The 26,846-nt window shown below is 40.9% G+C and overlaps 2 protein-coding genes across 6 annotated transcripts in view; one reads left to right on the forward strand and one right to left on the reverse strand.

The window, feature by feature from the left end:
* Positions 1 to 10,160, forward strand: part of herc3 (HECT and RLD domain containing E3 ubiquitin protein ligase 3) — a 31,836-nt gene extending 21,676 nt beyond the window's left edge. Inside the window, exons 21-25 of the mRNA XM_061717999.1 lie at positions 629 to 695; positions 1,970 to 2,052; positions 4,297 to 4,480; positions 6,210 to 6,312; positions 7,695 to 10,160. Of these exons, the coding sequence (XP_061573983.1) occupies positions 629 to 695; positions 1,970 to 2,052; positions 4,297 to 4,480; positions 6,210 to 6,312; positions 7,695 to 7,903 (646 nt within the window). The 3' untranslated portion in view covers positions 7,904 to 10,160. The remainder of the gene's footprint in view (positions 1 to 628; positions 696 to 1,969; positions 2,053 to 4,296; positions 4,481 to 6,209; positions 6,313 to 7,694) is intronic.
* Positions 10,161 to 10,614: 454 nt separating this feature from the next.
* Positions 10,615 to 26,846, reverse strand: part of fam13a (family with sequence similarity 13 member A) — a 61,776-nt gene continuing 45,544 nt past the window's right edge. For 2 of the 5 annotated variants that reach the window (XM_061718015.1, XM_061718008.1), the window contains exons 13-26: positions 26,738 to 26,790; positions 26,494 to 26,536; positions 19,816 to 19,963; positions 17,120 to 17,185; positions 15,475 to 15,688; positions 15,250 to 15,391; positions 15,032 to 15,113; positions 14,738 to 14,943; positions 14,477 to 14,560; positions 13,980 to 14,075; positions 13,165 to 13,248; positions 12,126 to 12,319; positions 11,911 to 12,012; positions 10,615 to 11,802 (exon numbers count right to left, since the gene is read on the reverse strand). In XM_061718015.1, coding sequence (XP_061573999.1) covers positions 11,679 to 11,802; positions 11,911 to 12,012; positions 12,126 to 12,319; positions 13,165 to 13,248; positions 13,980 to 14,075; positions 14,477 to 14,560; positions 14,738 to 14,943; positions 15,032 to 15,113; positions 15,250 to 15,391; positions 15,475 to 15,688; positions 17,120 to 17,185; positions 19,816 to 19,963; positions 26,494 to 26,536; positions 26,738 to 26,790 — 1,638 coding nt within the window. In that variant the 3' untranslated portion in view covers positions 10,615 to 11,678. The remainder of the gene's footprint in view (positions 11,803 to 11,910; positions 12,013 to 12,125; positions 12,320 to 13,164; positions 13,249 to 13,979; positions 14,076 to 14,476; positions 14,561 to 14,737; positions 14,944 to 15,031; positions 15,114 to 15,249; positions 15,392 to 15,474; positions 15,689 to 17,119; positions 17,186 to 19,815; positions 19,964 to 26,493; positions 26,537 to 26,737; positions 26,791 to 26,846) is intronic. The other 3 variants (XM_061718028.1, XM_061718021.1, XM_061718035.1) reach the window with 3 other exon arrangements.

Below are 26,846 nucleotides of genomic sequence, written 5' to 3' on the forward strand. Positions count from 1 at the left end.
CACCAAATTGCCCCCAGATGACTTTTGATTTTGAGATTATTTGGTGTAAGAGGGCGTGAACATCCTCCAGATACACACACAACCCAAACTTGAAGGACGTAAAATTTTAAAGCACTGAATAGTTTTAGCTTCACTGTCCAGTTTTTATTTTAGTTCAGATGCAGCAGACTCATGGCAGCATGCTGACCTCCTCCTGGTGTAGGAGACACTGGCTCTAGTGTTTTGAGGTTTTCAGCTGTACCGTGACCTCAGCTCTGCAACAATAATACTCCATCCTCTTCCACTAATTGGCTTTTCCTTTGTCAGCATGTTTGTCTGATTCCCCTGTGTCCTGTTATGTTTGTTTATCAGGTAACTAATCAGCATGTTCTCTGGAAAACTAACACTCCCTCTAAATGGTTTCTTACTGTTAGTTAATGATGGACCACCAACTGTGAAACCGGCCCAGCTGCTTCCAGAGTTAAACTTTAGATGTATTTTGTTTCAAATCTTGTTTAATAGCTGAGTTGTTTTTTGTTTTTTTTTTAAATCACAATGTTTTTCATCTTAACTCATAAGATTGATAACTTGTGTTTCCCCAGTTTAAAGGCCTTTTAAAGGCCACTAATCACTTTTTTTCCCCTTGCAGGAGTTTACAGCAACTTCTTGACTACGAAGGAGGAGATGTGGAGGGGACTTTCCTGCTCAACTTTTCTGTGTGTAACATTCCACTATTTTAATCATTTTGATTAAGCTTCTGTTATTTATTATTCTTTCTTTTGTTGCATAATTTTCCATTTTAAAGTCCTGTGCCAATAAACATGTATTCCTTCTAAAGAAGCAAATCTTTAAAACTTTTCATAACTGCTCATGGTTTTTCTAAAAGGCATAATTATATGATCAATAAACTGGTCAAATTATTATTATTTTATTTTTTATTTTTTTTAAACAGACACGTATGATCAGTGTAAGATGCAGTTGCTGGGCTCATGTTAGGGGTGGGTTTACCATTGAATTTGATCATTAATGGCAATGATAAGTAATTTTGGTGTGTTTAAAATGCTGCTGAATTTTACTTATTTCTGCATAAATGTGACATAAAACAACTTTTTTCTTGTAACCCAGGACTTTAAAGTAGATAGGGATAACCTAAAGTGAGACGGACATATATGATCATAACTACAACTAACCATTTTCAGGCAAAGGGATATAATACTGGATCTGTCTGTACATATCAAAGAACTGCCCAATTGTCCCTACCAATAATTTGGCCTAAAAAAACAACAACAAGAAAACACTGTCAGGGTCTCTGGAGGTGGCATTTAATGATTTATTGTTGTTCTGGGTAAGGTGAGCTACTAACACATGGCTGTGAAGGTCATTGTTTTGTGCTCAGTCCTTTTAATACACGTGGGAGAGATTGTTTTTTTTGTGTGTTGTTTGGACTGGGCAGTATTGATGTAAAGAAAATATGTAAGCAGTTCAGTAATGTTGCAGAAAGGTGAATGCATGTGTTTCTTGTAAGACAATTGACAATTGCAGGGCCGTTTCTAGGTCCATGGGGGGTCCTTTATTTAAGACTCTGTTCAGGGGCCCTTTTTTACGATAAAACTCCATATTAACTGTTAAATATGTATATAAATATATGAAACAAAAACCTCTTTGATGGCAAACTCTCATATCCAAGGCACATACCTTGTCACTTTCATGATTCACATCAGAAAAATTGATTCCTGTTAAAACGTCCAGGAAAAGTCTTCAGCAGTCCAGAATATGATCAAATGTTTAAAACAATTTTTTTTTTTTTTTACTCTCTTCACCCACGTGTACTATGTTGGGTTACATAATTATATTATATTAAATTATATTACACAATAGTCTGTGTAGTATGGCTACATAGTTATATGGTTCTTAGTGGGATGACGACAACTTCTGCTTTTCAGAATACAAAAACCTAATTTCGAGGGTATGTGTTGTGTTTCCATCTTAGATTACCAGGGAGAACTATGGGATGACGGAAGTCAAGGAGCTGGTACCCGGAGGAGAAAACGTCACCGTGAACGATAACAACAGGTTTGGCAGCTGATTAATTTAAATATGCTGTCAGAAGTTTGGCTGACATTTCACCAGACTGTTCATCCGCTCTGCCCTGACTCCGTATTCATGTTAAAATGACAGGTGACCCAGTTGTATTTGGGTTTCATTGCTTTAGCTTCATCCTCTCTGAGAGATGAACAGATGACCGTGGGCTTTGTCTATGTTTGTCCTGCACTCGGAGACTGTCACATGTTCATACAGCTGGCAGCTTGTCTCCCATTGTTTTAAGTCAAGGCCATGATCTTGTTGAACACACACACACCCTGTGTTTTTTTTTTTTTTTTTTGTGGTCGATGTGTTTTTTTTCTCACGCCCATTGAATGTCTTCATCTTGTCCTTGTGCCAGTAGCCCTGATTTCAGTGTTGTGTGAAGGACTCCTCAGAGAGCTGGGGGCCAGGCCGTGTCAACAGGACCGCCTGTTAGCGCTGAACAGATGGTGGGAGCTGCAGCGGCACAAGTTTTTTTTTTTTTTTTTTTCTGTAAAATCCCCCAATGTGTGGCCATGAAAGTGTCACAGAAGTAAAATAAATTTTTATTGCTGCTGCGAGGTAAAATGGCACTACAGAGCTAACTTTGTATTTTGGGGAAGGTTTGCGAAACGGGCGGTTTTTTGATTTTGTTTTTGTCTGTTTCTGAATGAATTGTTTCTCAACGGTTTGTGTGTTCACTGGATCCACTTCAGCACTTGTGTTTAGGGTGAACACAAAGTTTTCTGTTCCCAGCAGCTCCGCCAGCTTAAACAGTATCTTTTTTTTTTTTTTTTAAATAACATCTTGCTTCTCTTTTTTATTTTCAATTTTTTTCCCCCTTCCTTAGGTCACTGTGACCACATATCTGTCCTATTTGTATATATGGGGAAGCCCTGGAGAGGAAATCTGGCGCATGAATTCAGTTTAAATCAAGGTCTACTAGATTAGAGTTGAGTGGTGAAAAGTCACTGGGACCTCACAAAATACACACAAATGTTGCTACTAAACAAAGGATATATATGCAGTTTTTAGAAAGTATTGCCTTTTTCAAGATTTGTCTGGTGTCATGGTAACAACTTTGTATTTTGTTATAATCAGCTTTTATCAACAAATAAATAAACCTAGTAAATATCATTGAATTCATTGCAAAAGTTCCATTAGTCACGTTCTGAGCCTGGACTGATCCGGTAATTAACTTGACTTGTTGTTTTCTAACTTCGGTGAAAGTTTTACTGCACGTGTGGGGTCAGTGAGAGGGTTGAAAAATCTCTGACCCGCTATTGTCTGACTGGCTAACGGGGAGACCCTGGGGCCAATTTATTCACTTTAATTGTGTATGAACAAAAATACACTACTTGGAATAAACTGCTCTTGCCTTCATCTTAGGTACAATAATAGTAGCTTTTTCCATCATTTCTGTCAAAACTTTATGATTCTTTGCTCAAACGCATTGTGTTTGTCTACTATTGGGATTTTGATGAAGATTGGCTCACATTTTATGGCATATTAACACCAAAAGAATTCAAAGATTTCACATACTTTTACTTGCCACTGTATTTGAAAGGCGAATAACAGTCAAGTACGTTTATATCTCTGTGATAATTTGTTAGGAAAGTAACATTTAAGTCACACTTGATCCCTGCGGTCTCTTCCATCCAACAGTAGTATTTATTGATGAGATCAGCTAGATAAAGGAGCCATTTTCTGAAAAGTTGGGGTAAAAATAACCACTAAGTCCTCAAACCTTGGGATCTCAGCCAACTGAAGGTTTAAACCCAGTTATTTTAGATGTTTTCATGTTTGTTTAACAATACAGTCCAACTGCTCATTGATTTTGATTTGTGTGCTTATGTCAACACTTGAATAAGGTTGACATTAACTCAAACCTTTTGAAATGATGCCACTGTTGCGAGACTTTAAAATAACCCATGTTTTAGGTAAACGGTAAACTATAATGATGTTCTCACAAGTTGATCCAGCAGGGGGAAGAGGGGCTTTAATCTACGTCTAAACTTAGAAACTTCTTCAGAAAGACCTCACTGACATGTAAACAAATTCAGATCGGGCTGCACGGGGTGGGTGACGTTGTTGAACTACCGTGAATCTGCAAAATACCATTAAGTAGATGCAGCCACAATGATGGAGGAAATAATTATTTCCTGAAAAGCTGATTGTTGAGGATGCAGCTGCTGAGCAGAGTTAATTGATTTCTGCTGGCTGAACCTGCTTCTCTATGTGTGTGTGTTTCAGGAAGGAGTTTGTGGAGGCCTACCTAAATTACGTGTTCACAGACTCGGTGTGTGAGCAGTACTCGGCCTTCTCCTCTGGTTTCCTGAAGGTGTGCGGAGGTGAGATCCTGCTGCTGTTCCAGCCCTCCGAGCTCATGGCCATGGTGGTCGGCAACAACAACTACAACTGGGAGGAGATGGAGAAGGTCAGTTTGAGCTTCAAAGGTTCACAAGTCGGTTTGGACTAAATTGTTTGCTTTATACGCATTCATTAACCATTTGCTGCTCAGTACACTCTCTCCCTCTGATGTGCATTATTGATTTTTGAGGCAAAACTCAGTGTAAATCAAACAATCAGCAAAACCCCCAGTGATGCAAGTGCTGGCAGATCTTTTGTGTGTGGATTGTGATGTCCAAACTGCCAGAGCTGGACATTTTACTTTTCTGTCATAAAGCGACCCGGTTCCAGATAAGCGGAAGAAAATGGATGGATGGATGGATGGGTGGATGGATGGATGGATGGATGTTTAGTTTAGTTTAGAGTTTATTTACAAATAATTAAAAAACACAAATACAGATAATAATCAATCGAGGTTTGTAAAATGGGACTCCCCAGAAGCTACTGTAGCTTATGAATAGGGGCCCAGTCACACAGCAGAACAACTATAAATTACAGATATAATATACATACAGTATAATAACCTTATAACCTAAATAAGAAAAAAAAAACACAAAAAAAAACCCTGAGACCTCCTCGGATTTCCTAGATACAAATATATTCTTATAAAACTAATACAATAAAACTAATAATATTGGTACGTAAAAAATTTAATAAGAGACATAATTTAATAAAAAAATTTGTTTTAGTCTTTTTTTTTAAATTGAGAGATCCAGACTCTTTTATAGCACTACCAAGCTCATTCCAAATGTTTGGACCTTTGCAGGTTACACTGAAACTTGTACATTTCAGTTTCCTTTTCTTGCCCTTTAAAAGTTGTTTTCCCCTTGTGGCGTGTTCATGAGTAGGAGCATAAATGGGGATGATGGATGGATGGATGGATGGATGGATGGATGGATGGATCATAATCATCTGGAAAGTTAGTCACAGTGCTCCTTGACCAAAAAAAGAGATGCCGGCTCCAGAGTAGCGAACACAAACCGTGTTTTGTTTGTCTTGACTTTCTCTGTAATGTACGTAACAGCTGCGAACATTTGGCTTTTGAGAAGGTGTTTTATCAGCGTTGAGTCCCACGCTAGATGACTCCACAGTGGTTGTGACTCTGGCTGCTATCGACGCCGACTGGAACTGTGAACCTTTTGTGCACCGTTAAGCTCTTGGCGATAAACACACTACTGCTGGCAATCGCAAAGTAAAAAAAATAAAAAATAAATTAAAGAAATAAAGATGCCAAAAAGATATTCCCAGTTGTGGCTGCATCCAGCAGGTGTAATAGTCTGCGTTAGTGCTGCATGGAAACTTTTCCTTAGATTGGTTGCAGGTGGTTGGGCTCAACAGATGGTTTTAGCACATTGGAACGCAGCCTGACGTGGAGCCAGAGAGTTGATTCATGGTGCTAAAGGTGAGGTGTGTCACTCTCCGACTAAGTGAGAGGGGGGGGAAGAAAAGGTTGTTGTCAACCTTTTAGTCTGGCCCGATGTTTTCAGGAGACTTTGATGACATTTCTAACCTGTTAAATGTTTTAGAAACTGAGTTCAATATGGACGATTATGTTAGCTGGCTTACTTTTTGTCTCTGAAATACAGATGGGTTAGTTGGCACAGTTTAGAAACAGATTTTTATGTAAAATGTCACAAATACAGAAAAAAAAATTATATTTTTTTCATTAACTGAATTTGTTTTACTGACTGCTGATTTGACGAGGGGTTGAGGGTAACTGAACGTTGAGAAATGATTCATCTTTTCTTTCTTTTCAGAATGCCGTTTACAAAGGCGAGTACACGGCCACTCATCCAACGGTCAGATTGTTCTGGGAGGTTTTCCACGAGTTCCCTCTGGAAAAGAAGAAGCAGTTTTTATGTGAGCATTTGACTCCATTGTTCGATATGCATCATAGATGAATTCTCATGCTCGGACATGTTCCTAACAGCGTAACAATGTGCTGCTTGACAATAGACTGCGAGGGCAGCGGGAATGCTACTACTGCTGCCATTACTACTATTAGTAGTAATAATAGCATTAATAGTAACAATAATTGCAATAACAACAGTAATAGTAATACTAATGAAAATTGTCGACATATTTGTTTTACTCTGTTACCGTACCTATTACTATCAGATTCAGAAAAAGACATGGTACGAAATGTATATAAAAACAGAAAATTTGCAAATGTCATAAACCAACATTTTAATCCTATTAGGTCATATTAGTTGTGATGCCCCCACTTTAGTGACATATATTTTTTCTGCATAAAAAAAGCATCTCCTTACTTTCCACATTTCTAAGCTTTCGTTGTGAATAAAATGGGGTTTAAGGGGATTCGTAAATTATTGCATTTGGGTTTTCATTTGTATTTAACACAGCTTCCCAACTTGTTTTATTTGTATTATTCATAAAGGAGTCGCAGTACAAAACCATTAACAACCACCTCGTCCCATAAATGAACTTCTTAGAGTTTGGTGGCCCGTTGACACTCCCAAGCCAAGAACCATTTATCCACTATGAAAACATTTCTATTGAGATTAAAATTCTGAAGTGGAAGGCCTAACTTCATCACAAATAATTTACTTTCATGGTAATTTGATAACTTTTTGTGGTCAGAAACAGAAGGACGAGTTGTGACCATAATTCATATTTGGTTCCTGTTTTGTTGAATCTTGGGTGTCCACCTTTTAAACTGTTGAGCATAATTTAATCATTTATGCTCAGTCAGCTTTACTGGCCAAAAATAATTATGCTTCATCCATTATGATTTTGTACAGACGTGGATGGTGGCGGAGACATTACAGGCCTGAAGCTGGGATACTTGTTGATAATTAATATTTTCTTACCAGTAAAAAAAACCTTTTTTTTTTTTTTTTTTTACTGTTTTCAGACACAAGATCCAATTTATTTTCCTGTTTTCAACACAGTGACAGAGAGAAAACGGGACCACTTAAACGCAAAATGATGCTAACCAGCATTCAGACTCATTTTCGTTAAATAACATACATCAGAGCATGAACCCTTGCCTGCATGGTTTCAGTGCACCGTTGATTAGAATAACTGAATTATCAACGGTGTGTAGTCAGTGGAGGTGATCACAGAGCGCTGCCCATTCTTTGGAATATATAGTTTTTAAGGCTCCAAATACAATTTATTTTCCCAAACATTTTTGCAAACATTTAGGATGAATAGAAAGTGAAGCATTTTTCAAAGCTGTCCGTTTTCATCCTCCCATGATCCCTGCGTCCTGGCTGCAGTGTTCCTGACTGGCAGCGACCGCATCCCCATCCACGGCATGGAGAGCCTCCGCATTGTCATCCAGTCCACCACGGCGGAGGAGCACTACCTTCCCGTAGCCCACACCTGCTACAACCTGCTCGACATGCCGCGCTACCAGACCAAAGAGATCCTGCGCCGACGTCTCACTCAAGCTGTGGAGCAGTACGAAGGCTTCAGCCTGGTCTGAGGGGGGAGTCTGAGAGGAGCTTCAACGCACTTTAACAGCAATACGCCCCAACGTGAGTGTGGACAGTACATGAGGGAGGATGCTGGACACTAGAAGGCCCCTCTCTTACAAGATTGTCACACATGTCCAATCCAAAAGGTCTACCGTGTGTAAATGCAGATTGTTTTAATTGTTTTTATTGCTTTGGGAAACGTTTCTCAACCTTTCAGGACCATCGGGAAGAGACATGTGTGGCTGAGAAGTGGATATTTAAAAATGTCATTGTATTGAAATTAAATAAAGAAGTCTTAACTGAAATTTGTTTGACGATACGGGATCAGAAAAGCCATTTGGACCAGACAAGGATGAGAAAACTTCTGGGCATTTGCGTCGTCTTTCCTTCTCCTTCTTTGCAAAGCTGTGTATTTTATATTCCTTAAATTCTATTTTTCACCTGTAAAGATTTATGTTATCACCTCGAGGCAAAATATTTCGTCATTATTTTTAATTCATTAAATAGAGTGGATATATTTTGACAAAAATAAAACTGTGTGTATATATGTAAATAGACCGTTGACTATAATCTTTAGCCCCGATGTCGGAAGGGGGGAGCGTTGATCTCACCGATCCTTTCAAATCTGGACACCAGCATGTCATCTCTGCCCTGGTTTTTAAGGATGAGCGATGAGTTTTTGGCAGCCAGAACACGGCGGCCGGGTGACACGTGGTGAACCTGATTTCTGATTGCTTCTTCCTGTAAAGCTGTAGATTACAGAACAGCTGACTTCTTCGAGCCGCATTCAACATTGTTGCCTTCTATAGCACAAACTACTGTAAGGACATGAAGCTGACTTGTAAACGTACTGGATGTTGTCTGTATGCACATGTTTTTGTTTAGTTTCTTTTTGGTAAAAGCAAACTTGTCATTCATCAGCTGAGCATTTGGGCGAAAATGGTTACTTGTGTTTGTTTTGCAGATAATTAGATGTACATGTTAAACTGGTTTTCCTGTCTGTAGGTTAACAATTAGGCTGCAATAAGCAGCTGCTAAGCTTCGGACTGGAGACTGGAGCATGCAGTACACAGCTCCTTTAAAAAAAACAACAAACAAAAGAGTGACTGCCATCAAGCCAGCATCTGTTTGGAAATAGATCAGGCCAGCCCCAGCTTATTAATTTTACGTGCATGTGCCAGGGTTGATAATATTCATCCTAAAATTACACACACGATGTGTTCAGACCATTGACAGTTAAACTTTTATGTACAAGCTTTAGTCTATAGAAGGAGAATGGGTTTGTGGGCTCCAGTTTTACTGCAAGAGAATAATTCAGCTCATTTGTGTGCCCTTAAAAAATAAAAAAGATAGCATTCTGGTGATTTGAGAAATACGTCCCTTTTGAAATACTACACAGGGAAGGAAAGTCCTTGCTCAGAATGATAATGCACTACCTCACTGTCCATTCCCTTTCGCCTCACCCCACTCTTTGATCCAAACTACAATGAAATGTCTTGAGCCTGAAAACAAAACAACCAGTTATGATAATCCCCTAGAAGATCCAATCTTTTTGTTGTTAAGTTAGCTGCCCTTGCTGCTGTCTGTGAACTCTGTAATGAGTGCAGCATGTCCAAAAATATCAGTATTTGTAATCATTAGTGTTCCTATTGCAGAGTAAAGCTAATTTGCATTTGTAATATTTAAATAAAAGCATATTCTAACAATGTGGGCAGATTAAACATATTTAAACAGTTCAAGTTAAGATGCGTGTCATGTAAGCTGTTCCAGAAATTGCCCTGATTGCTGTATTTATTCAGATTATTCCTGCAGTCAAACCTTTTACACCAAATTGTTGGTTGTGCATTGGCGTTAAAGTGTGACGTGTGTGACATGGTCTTTTATTTATATATTTCCGACATGACAGTGAGGTGACTTGATCCATTCAGCAATAACAACCTGAAGCATCCTTAGTGATAATTTATTCTCTCTGGGTGAAACTTCGCTGGATTCTTGGGAGGGGGATCGAGATGCTGCATCTTAGTGCTCATCTCTAAACTGCATGTACACAGAGGTTCCACAATTGAAGTTATTATTTGTCTAATTAAAGCTAATTTCTCCTGCAGAGTTTAGTCCTATGCAAATGTTTTTTTTTTTGTGCAGCCGTTGACTTTTTGGCACCTTCTGATGTGCTACAGAGGATGTGAGTTTTTGCATATTTGTCTGAAATGTACACAAAGCTCTCTGTTTCAGCCAAGATTTTAAATAAAATATACTGGAAAAGCAGGTTATCTGAGTAGCATATGATTATATTTCAGGCCTGTTAAGTTTCAAAATAATTCAAATATTCAATGGTGATTAATTAAGCTGATCTTATATATATATATATATATATATATATATATATATATATATATATGGTCTTATTGGTCTTAGACAGTTTTATTCTCTCGCTCTGTATGAGCCAGGTCCTGTCGAGGTTCTTTGCTACTTTTTGGCTTAAGGTTTTTCTCCCACTAGGGGGGTTTTACCCGCCATTGTTTGTTCATGTAATAATTGCTCAGGGCTCATGTTCTGGGTCTCTGGAAAGCACCTAGTGACAACTTTTGTTGTGATAGATGCTATATAAATAAAATTGAATTGAATTGAATTATATTGCCTCAGCTTTAACAGTCAGGATCCGATTGAATGCATACGATGAGTGAATGAACTTGCGAACAATTAAAACACAGCCCCAAAATGTCAGTAAAAATATGATTTCATTTATGTTACATACAAAATACAATTTATGTACTAAAATGTACACACTCAAGATTCATTAAGCCTGGCCAGTGTTTATGTTAAGTGAAAAACAAAATTCACACTGATAAATCATCCATTTTGGAGAAAGAAAGGAGAAGAGTACTCGCTTACAGAAATGTAAACATACCTGTGATCAATATTTACAGAGGAGCAAATAGGCTGAGGAGAACAAGAGCGGAAACACACCCACTTCCCCGTTCATACACACTCCAATGTGGCTTGTCTGGCCTTGTCTGTGTTAATCAGTGTGCAGAAACACATACCAGTGATTTAAAGTATAGCTTATTTGACCTGAAGTAAAAGGTGGAGACGATACATGCCAAAGCACACGATAAACAGTCAGGAGCTTAAGTACTGGAAGTACCAGTGGTCAGAAAAATGAGCCGTTTCACTGATGAACATTTGGTTTGCTGTTGCATTTGAGCCCTGGTCTTTGGGTTGTAGTGAAAGAGGAATCACTTTTAAATGATTAAACTTAAAAAACAAACAAACAAACATGAAAAGAAGATGATTTCAGATTGTACACGATGCTCAGAGTTGAAATAAAGAAAACTATTCATTAGGTGAACACTGTTAAGCTGATACAAATAGAAACATCTCCCTTAGAAAAATACACATAAATACACATCTTCGTCACAGAATCTTCTTCAAAAATACCAAATTATATTATACCTTTTTTTCTGATTACTAAAATTGTTCTTATTTAAAAGATTTCTATGGTTAAACATAAGAAAAATAATATATCTGTTACATTAAAAGCTCTCAACATGTTAGGAATAAATTATCAGCAACATACGTGTGATTTCATTTATTTGTGCGCATGTACCAGAGAACCAATCAGTTTTGAAGGTGGAGTTTGGTGGAGAAGCAGTTCTCGAGGTGGGCTGCTCCCAGAACACCGTGACGTGAAGGTACAATCCAACGTTTCCCCCCCATGAAAGAAGGAGATGCGTTCGCATGGCTGGAAACGGAGCACCAGTCCTTTTAGAGTCTTATTTTGTTTCAGATGTACTTAGTTGAGTCTCTTTTGCTGATGAGGACCTCCAGCAGCCGCAGTTTGGCTTTGATGTGTTTGTATTCGTGGTATTCTACTGAAAGTGGGGAGCGGTCCTCCTTCTGGACAGTTCTGTGAAAACCAAATGGGGAAGAAAGAAAAAAAAAAAATGAAGATACAGAACTGTAAAACTCATCATGTGGGAGCCTGCTTCTTTTATGCGATTCTGTTATTTCTCACCGTCCGTTTTGTCTGAAGAATTGATCTTCAAAGTCTTTCAGGTTCTTGCGGATCCTCTTCTTCTCTTCTCTAGCCTCCTGAAGCTGCTCTAAGAGTTCCTGCCTGTGACAGAGAGCATTTTAACATTTAAGCATTTAACTCAATCCGGGGTTAAAATGAGGTGGAATTATGGGAAAAGTAGCAGGAAACCGACAGGAAACTGTCTAGCAGCTTACATGGTGGCCGAGTGCAGGTTGGACAGATTCGTGTCTGTCGAGTTCTTGGACGCCAGTTCGTCCACGGGTGAGATGAAGCCGTCCACGTCCTCGTCCATGTGCTCCAGGAAGCTGAAAACGCTGAGTTCTGGCCGAACGGTCACGTTGAACTGAGTGTTTGTGTCCCCGTCGTCCTCCGAGCCGTCCTCCTCCTCCTGCAGAGACATATCGGGGTGTTAAATAGATCAGAAGACAGCCGAGAGCGATGGAGATGCGTTGTTAAAAAACCGAGCTGGCTCCGGGTTCAGGCGTTGCAGTGCGTGAGGATCGTACTGTGTTAGTCCAAACTGGTTATGAATCACGGCTGCACAACAGCAAAAATGACGTTCCACTGTCCTCATTTGTGAGGCAGAGCAATACTCAATTCACGGTTTCCACGAGGCGTGTTTGACACGGAGTTTGTCTTCTGCACAAGTTGGCGAGGGTCCAAGGGGCCCCTCTGCAGCCGACAGCAAAGACTCCTGATGTGAGGAGGCTTTTTGGCAGAAGCACCTAACTCCTGTGAGCTTTTGCAGATCAATGACATGCCCATGCACAGGAAGCTGGCGTAGCTAACCCAAGAAGTAGGTGGAATAGAACCATCTGCATTTCTGCAGAGCTGAAACTGGTTTTGAAAGTGGAAAACGTTTACACGGCTTGAGCGTGTACTGATGAACCCAGCTTCTGACTTTCAAAACATGAACTCATTTCAATTGGAATGTCAAATTACTTTGTTTTTTCCCTCACACAACCAAGTTGTTGCTTGAGGTTTAAGTGGAAGTGCAGCTGGAATCTTACGGTGGCAATAAATAATCAAAAGGTGCATCACAAACATGAGCAGCTACTGATTCAACCATTCTACGGATGCTGGTGGGAGCAAACAGGCAGCTGCCCAATCAACAGACAGCAATCAGGTTCATTAGAGGGGAGGGGAAAAAATGGTAGTAAACAAGGGGAGAAGAGGGGTTGGAGAATAGCAGGGTGAGGTTCACTGATTACTGAAGCAGCAGCAGCTCTTCACCTTGATATCATCGAAGAAAAGTGCTGTTTCACCCTCGATAATGGGCTGAAGGAGGGGGCCTCTGCGCTTGCTGGAGGGAGAACCCTGTGGTGACGGTCGAGAAGGAGGAGTTAACTACACGGAGACGCTCACTCTCACAATGAGACGCATGTACAGCAAGGCCCCGCGCGGCTCTGTCTTCTTGTGTCGTACCCCCCCCACCACCTTCCTCTTTTAAGGTTTAAGCAACTGCTTTTTCACAACTGCTTCTCTCTTTTTCTAATAAACAAAACAGTGAAATCGGAGCAGAAATGTTGACGCTTATCGTGCAGCTTAGTTGAGTGGAGGAATAAAACGTTGAGGTTTTTGACTTGTTCTTATCAGAACAACAACGCTGACCCGTGTGCCGTCATGCATGAGACTCTATGACAGTTTTTCAATGTGCATAATGGGGATTTGGAGCGTTGTATTATATAATCGGTGCTCTTAGTCCGTAACGCAGATCATAACTTACATAACGAAGATGTGAATCCAAAAAGGCTCAGAACAAGTATTATAATGGAGATATTACTGTATTGAAACGTATAATAATAATAAACAATCCTCGCGTGAAAGTTTCTACGCTTCCTGGAAACTCAACTCGCCACTTATGACTCCTTCAGCAGCAAGTATCCTTCGAGCTTCTAAAGGCTGGACTCGCAACCTTAAAATGAGGAAAGGATGGTCACGTGTCCTCGCAGCAGGCGCTGGAACCGGTGCCGTCAGGGATCAGGCGCTTCCGGACATTTTGGCAACACAGCGAGGCAAATGAAGGGAGGTTACGATGGGAAACTTACGATGACTGGGATGGTGGAGACTCTGCACAGGATCTGCTTCACCAGGCGATATCTGTCGTACAGCGGCTTCATGATCAGCCTCTCGCTTTTAGTCACCTGAAGCAGCAAAACGGGGGAAAGCAGATATCAGCATAGTCTCGGATCATTTTCTGTGTGTCTGCAAACTGGAAACTGGTTAGGCCACCGAGATAAGACACAACTCTGCAGCCCGAGTTGGTAAACAATAGTGGTGGAGAGATACAATCCCGCGGAGCTCACTGGGGACAGTAAGGGTTGCCTGGCAACACTGATAGGACTTATTGGCGCATGTAATGCAGGTGAATTTGATTTAGATATCCAGCTGCAGAAGCAGGAGAGATGTCCAGGCGAAATGGCTGCATTTATTATTCACCCTCAACTTGTAAAATAGGTCATGATCACGAGGGGGGGACACAGCTGGACGAGTGAGACATGCATGCATTGGTTTCATCTATGTGTGGAGGGGGAGGAGGACTTACTGGTCGGCCGTGTATGCTCTCGTAGTGGAGAAGAGCTTTCTGCAGGGCCACTTTCTCAGCTCCGATTTGCTCCCGTGTCATATCCTGTCAGCGGGGGACAGGAAATGAGTCAACACGGTTCAGTATTCTGTCGCAACCCAAGTCGATGCTCATCTAAACTTGATTTTCTGCAGTTTTGTGTGATAATGACTTCAAACATTGCAGAGGTCTTAAAAACCATTGCTAGGTGTTTACTTAATAAAAGTATGGAGGTGTTTGTACCTTGATGTCCTCTGGCCGGTTCACCTCCTCCCTCTTCTCTTCCAGCTTCTTTAAAATGGCATCCAGGGTGCTCTCCACCGGCGGCTTCGGCGCCTTCTCCTGCAGCGGCTTCTTTTCCAGCTGAGAGCCGAAGCTTTTGGGCAGCGTGTTGCTGCGCTGGCGAGTCAGAGGTGGCAGGTCCTCCTCTGACTTAATCAGCTTGCTTTCTGGTGAAGAGCAGAGGAAAGTATTTAAGCTTCGGCTCGCTGACCGTCGGGGTCGGGCTGAGCAGGGCTCCTCGTGTCTGCCGCTCACCTTTTAGCTGTTTGCGGAGCCTCGCCAGTTCATTGAGCCACTTCAGCACATCTGGGTTGTCAGCTTTGTCGCTGTGGGAGGGCTGGAGGTGAAAATAAGAATTAACAACAGATCAAGTCAGATTATGTCAAAGTGAATCACGTAACTGCTGGTACTGTTAGTGCTGTTTTTCTATTATAATCAGATGTAACGGAAAATATTTTATCGTCATGACTCACCCGGTATTTTCGCTCCTCTTCAAACTTCTCCTCAAATCTTTGGATCTTTTTCTTTAGGACGTGTATCCTCTTCGTGAGCTGGGCAGAGGTCAGCTCCTCTCTTTCATCGTCGCACGAACCGAGTGACGAACTCCGCCGGCGGCTGCAGGGATAAATAAATAACGCCGTCTCAGCTGACAGTCCCCGTCCAATTTCCCCTTAACTACAAGATCCACGCCACTTTACCTGATAAACGAGTGTGCGTTCGGCGGTGAAGGAGGCACCTCTGTGTCGTCCAAGTACTGCTGGCAATGCCCGTATGCGTAGAAGCGAGGGGACACCATGGGGTCGCTGTCCTCCTCCAGCAGCTGGCTGATGAGGCGGCCCCCGGCGTGAGGGGACAGCCGAGCCTCCTCGCGCTCCATGCTCTCCCTCTGGAGCGGGTATGCTGGGATGGGTTCTGAAAAACACACCATAACAGATAGATTAAAACAGGACTCATCGTTATACAACACAAATAACACAAGGCAGTGCAAAGATTAATTGGCTGGTTAGAGGACCCCATGCAAGTTATCTCTAACAATTCCCATCTAATTGCTAAATCTTCCTTTGTACTCCTAATTCAAATCACGCAGCTCAAATTAAAGAAAAAAAGTTCACTTTTTCCCCCAAAGACTAGCTCCAAATCTCAATCTCGCAGACACTAAAAGCCATTTGTGTCTCTGAGCATCTCTGACGTTGTGAAAGTCACTGGACACAATAACGCTCCTCTGTCAAAAACCCTCGTGAGAGGAGAAAGAAAGAAAGAAAAAAATCCTCTTTTGGGGCTGTACAGTCACAGATGTTGCTCTGACACGGTGGGTAAAACACACCCACCCATCCATGCTCATCCCCTGGTTACAGACTCCACTCTGGTCATAATTACGTCTGGTGGAAATAGCCAAGCAGATACCCCTGACAATCCCTGGGCTATTAATACAGCCTGGATCTCAGTGGGATAATGTCAGGTCATGATCCCTGTTGAGAGGCGTAGGGATGAGTTTGTGTTTTAGTTTTTCCACTCCTGCGTGGGGGAGAGATGAACGCTGCCTCGGTTTAAGCTTGGGTGAATGTGGAAAAAAAAAAAAGGCAAGAGTGACAGGCAAGACCGAGCTACATCAGGTTGTTTAGGAGGTGGAAACTAAGGATACTGTGCCAAAAAAAAAGAAAAAAGAAAACGCAACTTGAATTGTTATTTGGATGTCATGGGAAAAAAAAAGAAAGGGCGAGACCGCATGACATCAGGTGTCATCAAAACACAAAGTACACTGAGCAGTTGTTTCACTGAAAGAATGGATGGAGCGAATGAAAATAAACCAACTGTCAATGTAAATATTCAAGGTGCCAAGATGCAACAGTGGAGAAGTGCACACCCAGGCAAAAACCGACACACATATTTTCCCTAGCTGGGCTCGGTTGAGGTATACGAGAAGCGTTTCAGCTCAGATTCTTCCCGGTGGGGGGGTGGGGTCCTTCTATTCAAGGTACGTGCAGTTTATCAAGCAAGCGCCTCTGGCACGTCAGCACCGCCTCCACGCTGAATGTCTTCCTTTGAGGCCCGGCTTAAAGCACTATAGCCAGCGAGTAACGCTCCATGGCATTTGAAATTAATCCTTTAAATCAACCACTTGCTGATGGTTTGGGATTAACTAGATTAATGAGACAAAATACGTGCCAGTTTGCCATTTCAGCTAAAGGTTGCGTGTGTTCGAGACCCTCAGCGGTTATGTTCCCGATCATTCAAGCGTGTTGCCATGCAGTGGAAAAGGTCACTCAGGCAACCTTTTTGTTCTTGCGCTCACTCTGGCAGGCATGGGATGCAACGCCGACAGCGGCATCAGACAGAACTTACCCTCACAACAGCTCTGATGGAAAAGGCTTTTGAAATCAAGAAAACAGGTGCGAGGAAAATAAGGATCTGGAAGGGGGGGAAACAAAAAGGTAGGAAGGAAGAGTGAGGTGAATAGAGGGAAACTAAGAAACAGAAGCAAGAGAGCGAGGAGAAAAAAGGACCAATCAGCATTTTTACTTGTTGCTATAAATAAGTGCGTTCGGTTTAAACTCTGGAGCTTAAGAAATGTGCCTCTTCCTGTTGAAACGACTTTAACAGTAACTCCAGCATCACTGCCAGGCAAATATCAGGGCACGATGACACGTGCTGGCACAGAGCGTACTGGGACAAAGGTTGCAGACCCGGGCCTAATGCTCTCACCCGCGCACATGCCCATTCGTTCAGTTTAAGGCCTTCAGCACGGGGAATTCTTACAACCATCATGCTGTTTTATTAACTAATTATCCAGCTGTACCTGAACATAAATCCCTCTTTGGCTTTCTTTACAGCAAAATAATTGAGACGGCTACATGCAGGGGGGGAAAAAGTTCAACTCGGTACACAGTTCTAGTGGGTGTTCTGGCAGAGCCCACATCTTCTCACGCTTGAAAGGCACTCAGAGGAGCTACTGTGTGTCTGGACGGCCTGTCACAGCCAATCAGACAGACTCCCTTTGGGGCTGTCGCCGCTGCCAGCTCAGTCGTGGATTCGGGACAGAATGTACATCGAGGAGGCAAAAAAAGTCGAGAGAAAGTTTACATGCAACACAAAACGCCCTGATATCAGTGTGAGTGAAACGTCCGTTCATATCGATCACAGCTTTCCTCTCCTACATCAACGCCTCAACACAAAGTCTGTTTACCGCCCTGAATGAGGAAACGACTAAAGGCTTATATCTTAGGCACAACATTTCGACTCACATGAGTTTGTTCATGCAGAAAATGCTGCACAGCAACAATGACCTCTCACAGAGCTTGAGCATTTCTCCAGCCATCAGGTTTGGCCACTAGAGAGCTCCACATAGCACGCAGTGAATTGCCAGCTCATGCTTCAAGCATGAGCTCGTTGGAAAAAGACAGATGTATTACAAGGGACATTTTTTGCTCAGTCTCGAATGTCAAACCAGGAAAAATTGATGGTGTTGGGAGTGAGCAGGAAAGTATAGGGCATGTACAAAAATGTTTAAAAAAAAAAGGAGGTCAGGACATGCTGCAGCATGCCGTTTACATGTATTCTCAAGGATGAACCTGTTGGTTATCATTCCAATGTATAGCTACATGCTCCACACAGTGTGGTGACACACACCTCCTCTCTGTTACATCATCCTAACTAAACATCTGCTATTGTGCCCATTTCCTTTCTGCACAAACGGCAATAATGCAAAAACAAACACAGTAACAGGACATTCAAAACCTCGCGAGCAGCAAAGAGAAGATGGAGGAGACGTGTGAAGGAGGCGGGGCTTTGGTTGTTTATGTCTTTTGAAAAGCCAGCACCAATAAATTATGCACAAATACATATACCTTGCAAAAGCCTCAGGCACCCTTAGTTTTGTTGTTTTATCAAATTTAAAATGACCATCTATATGTTTTTGTGTCTCTTTTTTAAAGATACAAGCAGAAAATATAATAGAGGTCAGTCAATTTTGAATAAACTGTATCAGTCATAGAAAAACACATTTGATACAAATGTTTCCAAATGCATCAAATAGGATTCCATTATATTCAAGTTTAGGGAACCAAGTTCCTGTATTTTGACATTAAAGAGATGGGACTATAAATATGGATTCAATTCACTTTTTTATCATTTATATAGCGTCTATAACAATACAAGTTGTCTCTAGGCACTTTCCAGACATCTACAACCATGACCATGAGCAATTATGTCACCGATGTCTTTGGAATTTTGATTAAAAAAACAAGATTGTGAGCCCTTTTGCACAGTGCTGTGTACATTTGATGAGTTACACTCAGATATGTGCACAACTGACCTTGAAAGTGCATGCATGTTAGAATCTATTAAATTTATTTTATTTTTTTTTGTCTAGGGCCAATTCAGACAAAAACCAAGTCATGGCACTTTACACAGATAGTAAACAAGTTCAGCAAGCCACTTAAGTACAATCCAATTATATGCAAATTCATTATAATTCAGTTATTCCATTCATTCCAAATGAGACCAGATTCGAAATTTGCATAAAGTCAATTCATTAAATAATTCTGAATTTCAGAAAATATCAGGCCATTTCAAACCTTTAAACTAGGATCAAATAACCACAGCAAGCCATATTCCTATAACCAGCTGTCTGTTGTCACCATGCAGTCTCCCTTTAATGATTTTTGACTGCAAAAATAAGCTGCAAGCATTTGCAGTTAGGTTTGCACAATATTGAGCACTACAATCCGCAGTGAGTTTACAACCTGGTAAAAAACAAGAGCTCTAAATAAAATCACATTATGTGGGATAAATACCCTACTTATCCGAGTCAACCCGAGCAAACAAGCACCTCTACAACGGTTCTGTGGTGTGGCTGAAGGACTTAATTAATTCTGCAGAAGAGGCAGAAGGAGCAACATTAGTGGGCGGAGCAGCAGAAGGTGTGCAGATCTGGGTGGAGGTCACTGATTGTTTAGATTTATCCATTAGCATATAATGCACGAGGTGTTTTTGCAAATGCAAAACGAGTAATAAAACGTGCAGATGCATTGGGGCCTCACCTCCCCAGCTGCTGTCCTCGGACAGAGCCGTCAGGTCCAGCCGCGGCACGTCCTCGCAGCTCGGCTTCTCGCAGTCGGACTCCGAGCTGCCGCCGACCCTCGCAGCGTCGCAGGCGACGGGCGACTCCTGAATCTTCATCCTCAGCGTCTGCACAACCATCGGGGAGAAAAAAGGTGAGCAAGCTCAACAACAACGACGAGCCTCGCGGACACACTCTTTAAGACTGACCCCGCCCTGGCGGGGGGACACGCCCCCTCGGCCCTGATTGGCTGCTCTGACCCCGCCCTGGCATGGGGACACGCCCCCTCGGCCCTGATTGGTTGGCTGGTCTCCCAAAACATCCGCCCTCCCGCGTCTCGGAGCTTGGCCCCGCCCACAGAAATCCCTGCAGTAGTTTTCCTTGCGCGTCTCCATTGGCCGCTGCTGCGGCCTGTATTCCCCAGCCGAGTCGGCCCTGGACTCTACCCCAAATATTACTGTTTATTGGAATCGTTTCACAGATCATATTGATTGGAAAAAAACTTGGATGCTTCCTAACACGTTTTTAATCACAAATAAGGTTAAGGAGGTCTCTTACAAAATCATACATAAATATAATCCTGCTAGCCATTACATGCAGAAATGTAAAAAGGACATTAGTACAAATTGTTCCTTCTGTAATTTACATCCAGAAACAGTTGTTCATTTATTCTGGCTTTGCTCTCATTCGAAAAAACTATGGGCAGATATTAGCAAATTTATTATTGACTCTTTCACTATAGATTTTAATTTACATTGGGAAAATTTTGTTTTTGGTTTCCATTGTTTCCCTAAGAAAGAAGGAAAATGTTACTTTTTGATGAATCTGCTTTTATTTCTTTCCAAATTTCATATCCATAAGAGTAAATTTTCAAGGAAAACCCCTTGCTTTTATGTTTTCCAGAAAGAAATGGAACTTTACTTAAAACTAATCACTAAATCAACAAATGAAAAGGCTATTAAAACCGTAGACTTGTGTAATATGTAATAATCTTCTTGAATAACGAACATCACCCCTGGCACATGTTCTGTATTCTATTTGTATACTGTTCCTGTATACTATTCTGTGATAATTCTTTTAAATAAAGTTTAAGAAAAAAAAAAAAAGAGTGGGACCTGGACTTGTTTGTCTCACCAGCGACCAGAGGAAGGGGACGGGGCTCAGACAAGGAAAGGGAGGAGGGATAGAGAAAGGAGGGGGAGGGAGGTGAGGACAAGGAAAAGCACAGAGAATGTGCACAGACACACGTAGCTGTACAGTGCTTACAAACACCAGGAAACTGGACCACATTACACTGGTCATGAAATCACTACCCTGGCCTCCAGTGAGTCAAAGGATAGAGTTTAAAATCTTAGTGCTTGGACCAAAATACATGCTTGATCTGTTAGTTCCCTATGAAGCTCCCAGACCCCTGAGGTTAATCAGGATCTGGTTTGTTGTGTGAACAAGAACCAGAACCAAGCAAGGAGAGGTTCAGTTATTCTGCTCCTCACCGGTGGAACAAACTTCCTGTAGACCTGAGGTCTGCTCCAACTGTCAGCTCCTTTAAATCAGGGTTAAAAACATTAGTTTACTGAAGCGTACTCTTAAATGAAATACATATCTGCTGTACCCTTACTTTTTAACAACTTGTGCTTTTTATTGTTTTACTTTTCTTATAATTTTATTTCATTTTATTTGTTATTTACTATTTAATTGTATCTTGCTGCTTTTAATATTGATGTAAAACACTTTGAATTACCTTGCGTTGAATTGTGCTATACAAATAAACTTGCCTTGCCTTACAGCGTTATTTATTTATTTCCTCTCTCTTTCCAGACGTCCTTTGTCGCTGTGGAGCTCAAAACCAGATAATCTGAATGCAAACCATCCACCTCTTTCATTTCCTCCATCATCCACTGACCTCTACTTTCCTTACCTTTATCTCTCCTATCCCGCTTTGCTTATCAACGATCAAAGTGGTGTAAACAAACTGTGATGTATTGTAAATACTTGGAGGAAAACCACACACTCAAAAGGGTCCACAGATCACCCGGGGCTCAGCCCACCGTGGTCCCATTTCCTCTGTCCAGGACAGGGGACTAAACTATTTTTAGGAAAAACAAATTAAGTCTGAACAAGCCTCAAAAAATTCCACTGACAGCTTTCGGGAAAGGGTGCGCTGGTTTTGTTTTGGTAATGATACCCAGTTGTTGTTATTGGCTGGTTTGTAGAGCGGTATCATTTATCCATCAGGTGTGAATGTGTATGTTTTTGTGCAGCGTTGGAGGGCACAAGGCCAAAAATCTGGGAATGATCAAGTTCAATAAGCTCTTGAATAGGAAGCAACTCCTAACATGAGGGCTAGTGAGAGAGGATCCAACGAGCCACTGCTGACAAGCAGGAACGTGCAGGCTGTGACCGGCTGTGACTGACTAACAATAGAAATCTCCTGCACTTGGCACTTACGGTTACTGCATAAAGTCGAGAAACCCTTCACTGTGTTCCGAGTACACAGTCAGTCAGTCACATCCAGGATCAACTTCTCACAGATTCACCAGAAGGTATAATAATATTCTTTGCAACATGCAGAGAAATGACACGTCTGGTTATGGCAGCTTTGAGACACAGTTTCCAAAAATTAACCTGCAGAGCAAAAACTCTTCATACCGTGCTGAAAGGAACACAGCACAGGGTTTTAGGTAAAGCATTAATACTTAAATTACAACATAAAACACTTTAGTTCTCCTCCTGACTACAAGCAAAAGCACACGTCTACATACTGAAATGAATTAAAACACAAATATTATCCAATATTAACTAAAATATTAGTCATACAGGCTGACTCTAGGGCTGTGAAGATACTGGTATTGAAAATAATCATGATATTAAAAAATCTAATATTGTAACTATTATACACTCATTGACATCCAAGTTAGAAATCCTGATATTAGTGACTACAGGTCATTTTTTCTTTATCATTTACCAAAAAAAAGCAACAAAATACTTCAAAAACATATTTTCAAGTATTATGCTGAGTTAATATCACCATTGTGAATTCATTACGCTGTAATAATTGAGTAGTGACAATCTGATATTGTAAACGTACTAAGTTACATCATGTGACTTTCTGAGAGGGAATGACGAGCACAGCAGGAAGGTTTAAGGCTTGTGAATTATGAAAACATGTGAACACTATTAAACTTGAGTGATCCTAAACACACACACACACACACACACACACACACACACACACACACACACACACACACACACACACACACACACACACACACACACACACACACACACATATGTATATATGTATATATATATATATATATATATATATATATATATATATATATATATATATATATATATATATATATATATATGTATACACTCAGTGTCTGCTAGATACACTTTCCTTGATTATGTACAAAATAATTATTATAAATGAACATAATAACAAAAAAGAGGTGAATTTACTTCATTTTTCCTTTTCCATTTTTTTAAAAACATGTGCTTTGACTATTATTAGCACTGGTTTTTGTGATGTATCGCACCAAAAGGTCGTCTGCATTATACTTGGTGTACAAAAGATGTTTTCTGATTTAAATGTTTTAAAAAGAACGATTTCTAATCACGATTAGCACCTCATCCAACGTTAATTGAGAGTCAACCTCTGAACGTGCAGGCTTATAGATGATTAAGAAGTGTATATTATGCACTGGTTGATTAACAGCACAGCAGTATCACATCAAAAGCCACTTCCTGTATTCATGAAATCATTGATCACAAGAGATGTGTAAACGGCTGTGCAAGCCAAGGTGAGATTAATCAGTCAAATGATCTCTTCAGGAAACCAAACTTCTTTTTTGTCCTTGTGATAAGTGACACATTAAACTGGTTAAATAGCCGTTGACTAACAACTCACTTTTGCTTGATTAGTTTACCAGCTTTCTTTAGTTTTTTCTTTAGAAGACTCATTAATCAATCTACGATAATGACTAGAAGAAGTGCTGCTATAAGCTCTCTACGTACGAACCGCTTCAAAGACGCTCAGAAGAGAATCATGGTGGATTAACTTGAGCGCAGATGTTGCAGCTCACATCACCCGTCTGTGTACTGACACATGTCAGATCTGAGTACACACACACACACACACACACACACACACACACACACACACACACACACACACACACACACACACACACACACACACACACACACACACACACACACACACACACGTACTGCACGCTGTTCCCTGAAACATCAGCCACCATTTGTTAACTCACTTGAGCCATGATTACATCATCTTTAGGTCCAGGTGGCGCAAAGGAGGCCTGATACAGATGTAGCTACTGTGTGTGTGTGTGTGTTTGTGTGTGTGTGTGTGTGTGTGTGTGTGGGGGGGGGGGCTGCAGCTTTGATTAGACAAGGGGATATATTAGACAATGATTAAGCACTAGGTTTACACACACAGAGTATACAAACAAAAAACGGAGTGAAATCTGCAAGGAATTCTGCTGAGATGGCAAACAGCAGTCACATGCACAAACACTAATCCCCGTACTCCTATCACTGTAATCTACATAATGGATTCCCATACCGTAGCCAGGTGCAGATAACTATAGAAACCGGTCGCTTCAGTTTGCCTATCTGCATCAGTATTCGTGTGGGGGATCGTTGGCAGTAGATCAGCATCTACAGGAAAAGGTATTTCATATATGCACAGCGTGTACAAAGTCTGCATGCTTATAACGGTTTTGGTCCCACGCAGTTAGATTTCACATCCATGACAACTGTGGGAGAGTGAGAGTGGGTGCGGGGAGGGGGTGTTTTTATGTACCTCACAAGTTAAGTTTATAAAAATCATTTTATAATAGGAACGTTTGATCTTAGGCCAAATTAAGATGCACATTGAGGTGGCTTCAAAGTAATAATTTGGTGTCAACGAGACTGCTGCTAATAATATCACTGTTACTGTAATGATTTTTTTTTTTTTACAGACAATCGATCGGGGATTCACACACAAAGCTGCCGTGTCCAGTTGGATCCAGATTAATGGACATGATGACTTAGCAGGATTTAAGAAACTTCACAAGAAAGTTGACGTGCAGACATGAGTCATGATGATTAAGTGAAAAAAGAAGCCCTCCTGTTTCGCCATCGGTTTTCAAGCACTGATCTGGAGGACTTTCAGTTTACAAAGACTGAAAGCCGGAGATAATACAATATACAGAAATACAACAAATGTTTGTGTGATTAGGGCCCACAGCTGCATAGGGTGGTGGTGTGAAACGGAGGAGGATTTGTAAAGAATGCCGTTTTTGGAATCAACTTTGGTTAAATTTTCAAGCAAATTCAACCACCTGGAGAGCAAAGTCTTATAATCCAACCAACTATTTAAAACCCAAATGAAATATTAACAAATAAAATGTTAAAAATAACCCAAGGAAAACCAGAAATGTTCCTGTTTTGGAAAATGGAAACGTCTAACTAGTTAATCTCTACCTAACCATGTAAATAATGTGAATTTTTAAGTGCAACTTTGAAAAACTAAGCTGCAGTGCATGAAGTCCCCCCTGCAGACAGGAGCTGCCATCTGATAAATCTAACCCACGGGGGGGGGGGAGAAGAAGCCAGCATGATGGGAACAAACGTCAATCATGTTCATGTTGCAGAGCAGACATGTTTGACCAGGTGGGAGGTTGCTGCACCCGCCTCCACTTAGACAGCGGCAACATGCCGGCTCCAGATGGCTGCTCAGTGGCACAGTGTGGGCGTGGTGTCGGAGATGCAGTCGACATGCTGCAAAAATCCATCTGCTCTGGTTATTAAAAAATAAATAAATAAATAAAAAATCACCAGATTAGTTCAGCGCGCCAGATTAAAGGTGGACACACGAGGAGGACGGCTAGTTTCCTTGTGATCACATCTACAACAACACTGAACCTCAGACTCAAAGTCATTCAACGGTATTTTAAGCAACTAAAATAATTTGTAAAGATGACACAGTAAAAAAAAAAAAAAAAAAAAAAAAAAATCCTAGTTAAAATTATTTCTGTTGTAAAAGTTTACTTCGGTGGAAATGCAGAAAATAGTTTCTGCCTCAAAACAAGTTACAGTATATACTGCACACAAAAATAAAAAACATAAAAAAAGACAAAAAAAAAAAGAGTAATCACACCATTCATATCATTGAAGCTTTTCAATGTGATTGCATTCTTTTCTCTTTTGGGTATTTTTTTCAAACTTATTTTTTCACACACTCTCACTGCACTACATTCTCACTCATCTTCTACTTCTAACTTTCTTTTAATCATTTCTTGCAGCCTCTCCAAGTGACGCTCTCCGTTGCTGTCCATTAACTCATAGTTGCTGCTTGCCCGTCATCGGTTCCTCTAACTTTCTTTTTCACTTCAAATCCAGCCACTCTCACCTGTCCCTGATTCACCCTCTTCAAACACACCTTTGCACCGGATCTGTGTTAATCATTTGCATACCCAACAATTCTGCATGTTTTTTCTTTGATTCACTGGTTTTTGTTTACTGCTTTTTTTGCTTCGTTGGCTCCTTCGCCCCTTTCTTGAGCTGGAATAAACACACCTGCCTGTACTACCTGTAGCAGCGGCGTTGTAGGCATGTTGTTGTGGTAACAACCTACCTGTGAAGAAGATCCAAGGTCACATCTTCTTGAAGCGTCATTCCTGGAAAGCCCCCAACCAAAAAAAACAAACAAAAAAAGAAACCCATCAGAAATGAAAGTACACCTCATTTGCAGGTATAAGGCTTGAGTAGAATATTGCTCATTTATCATCAATAATGCAAATATAGTGGCACATGTAAGCAGGAGCAATGAAAAGCAAACTCGTGTGTTTGTTGCGAAAGCTTTCAGATGAAGATTTTACCGGTTCTGAAGTGTCTCCATGAGATTTCCACCAGATTCACCACATTCTCTGAACTGTAGAAAGACACAAATATTTAAAACCTTAATGGTTTATCATGTTTTGTTAAAAT

This window comes from Cololabis saira, chromosome 1, assembly GCF_033807715.1.
Source record: "Cololabis saira isolate AMF1-May2022 chromosome 1, fColSai1.1, whole genome shotgun sequence".
NCBI classification, from domain to species: Eukaryota; Metazoa; Chordata; class Actinopteri; order Beloniformes; family Belonidae; genus Cololabis; species Cololabis saira.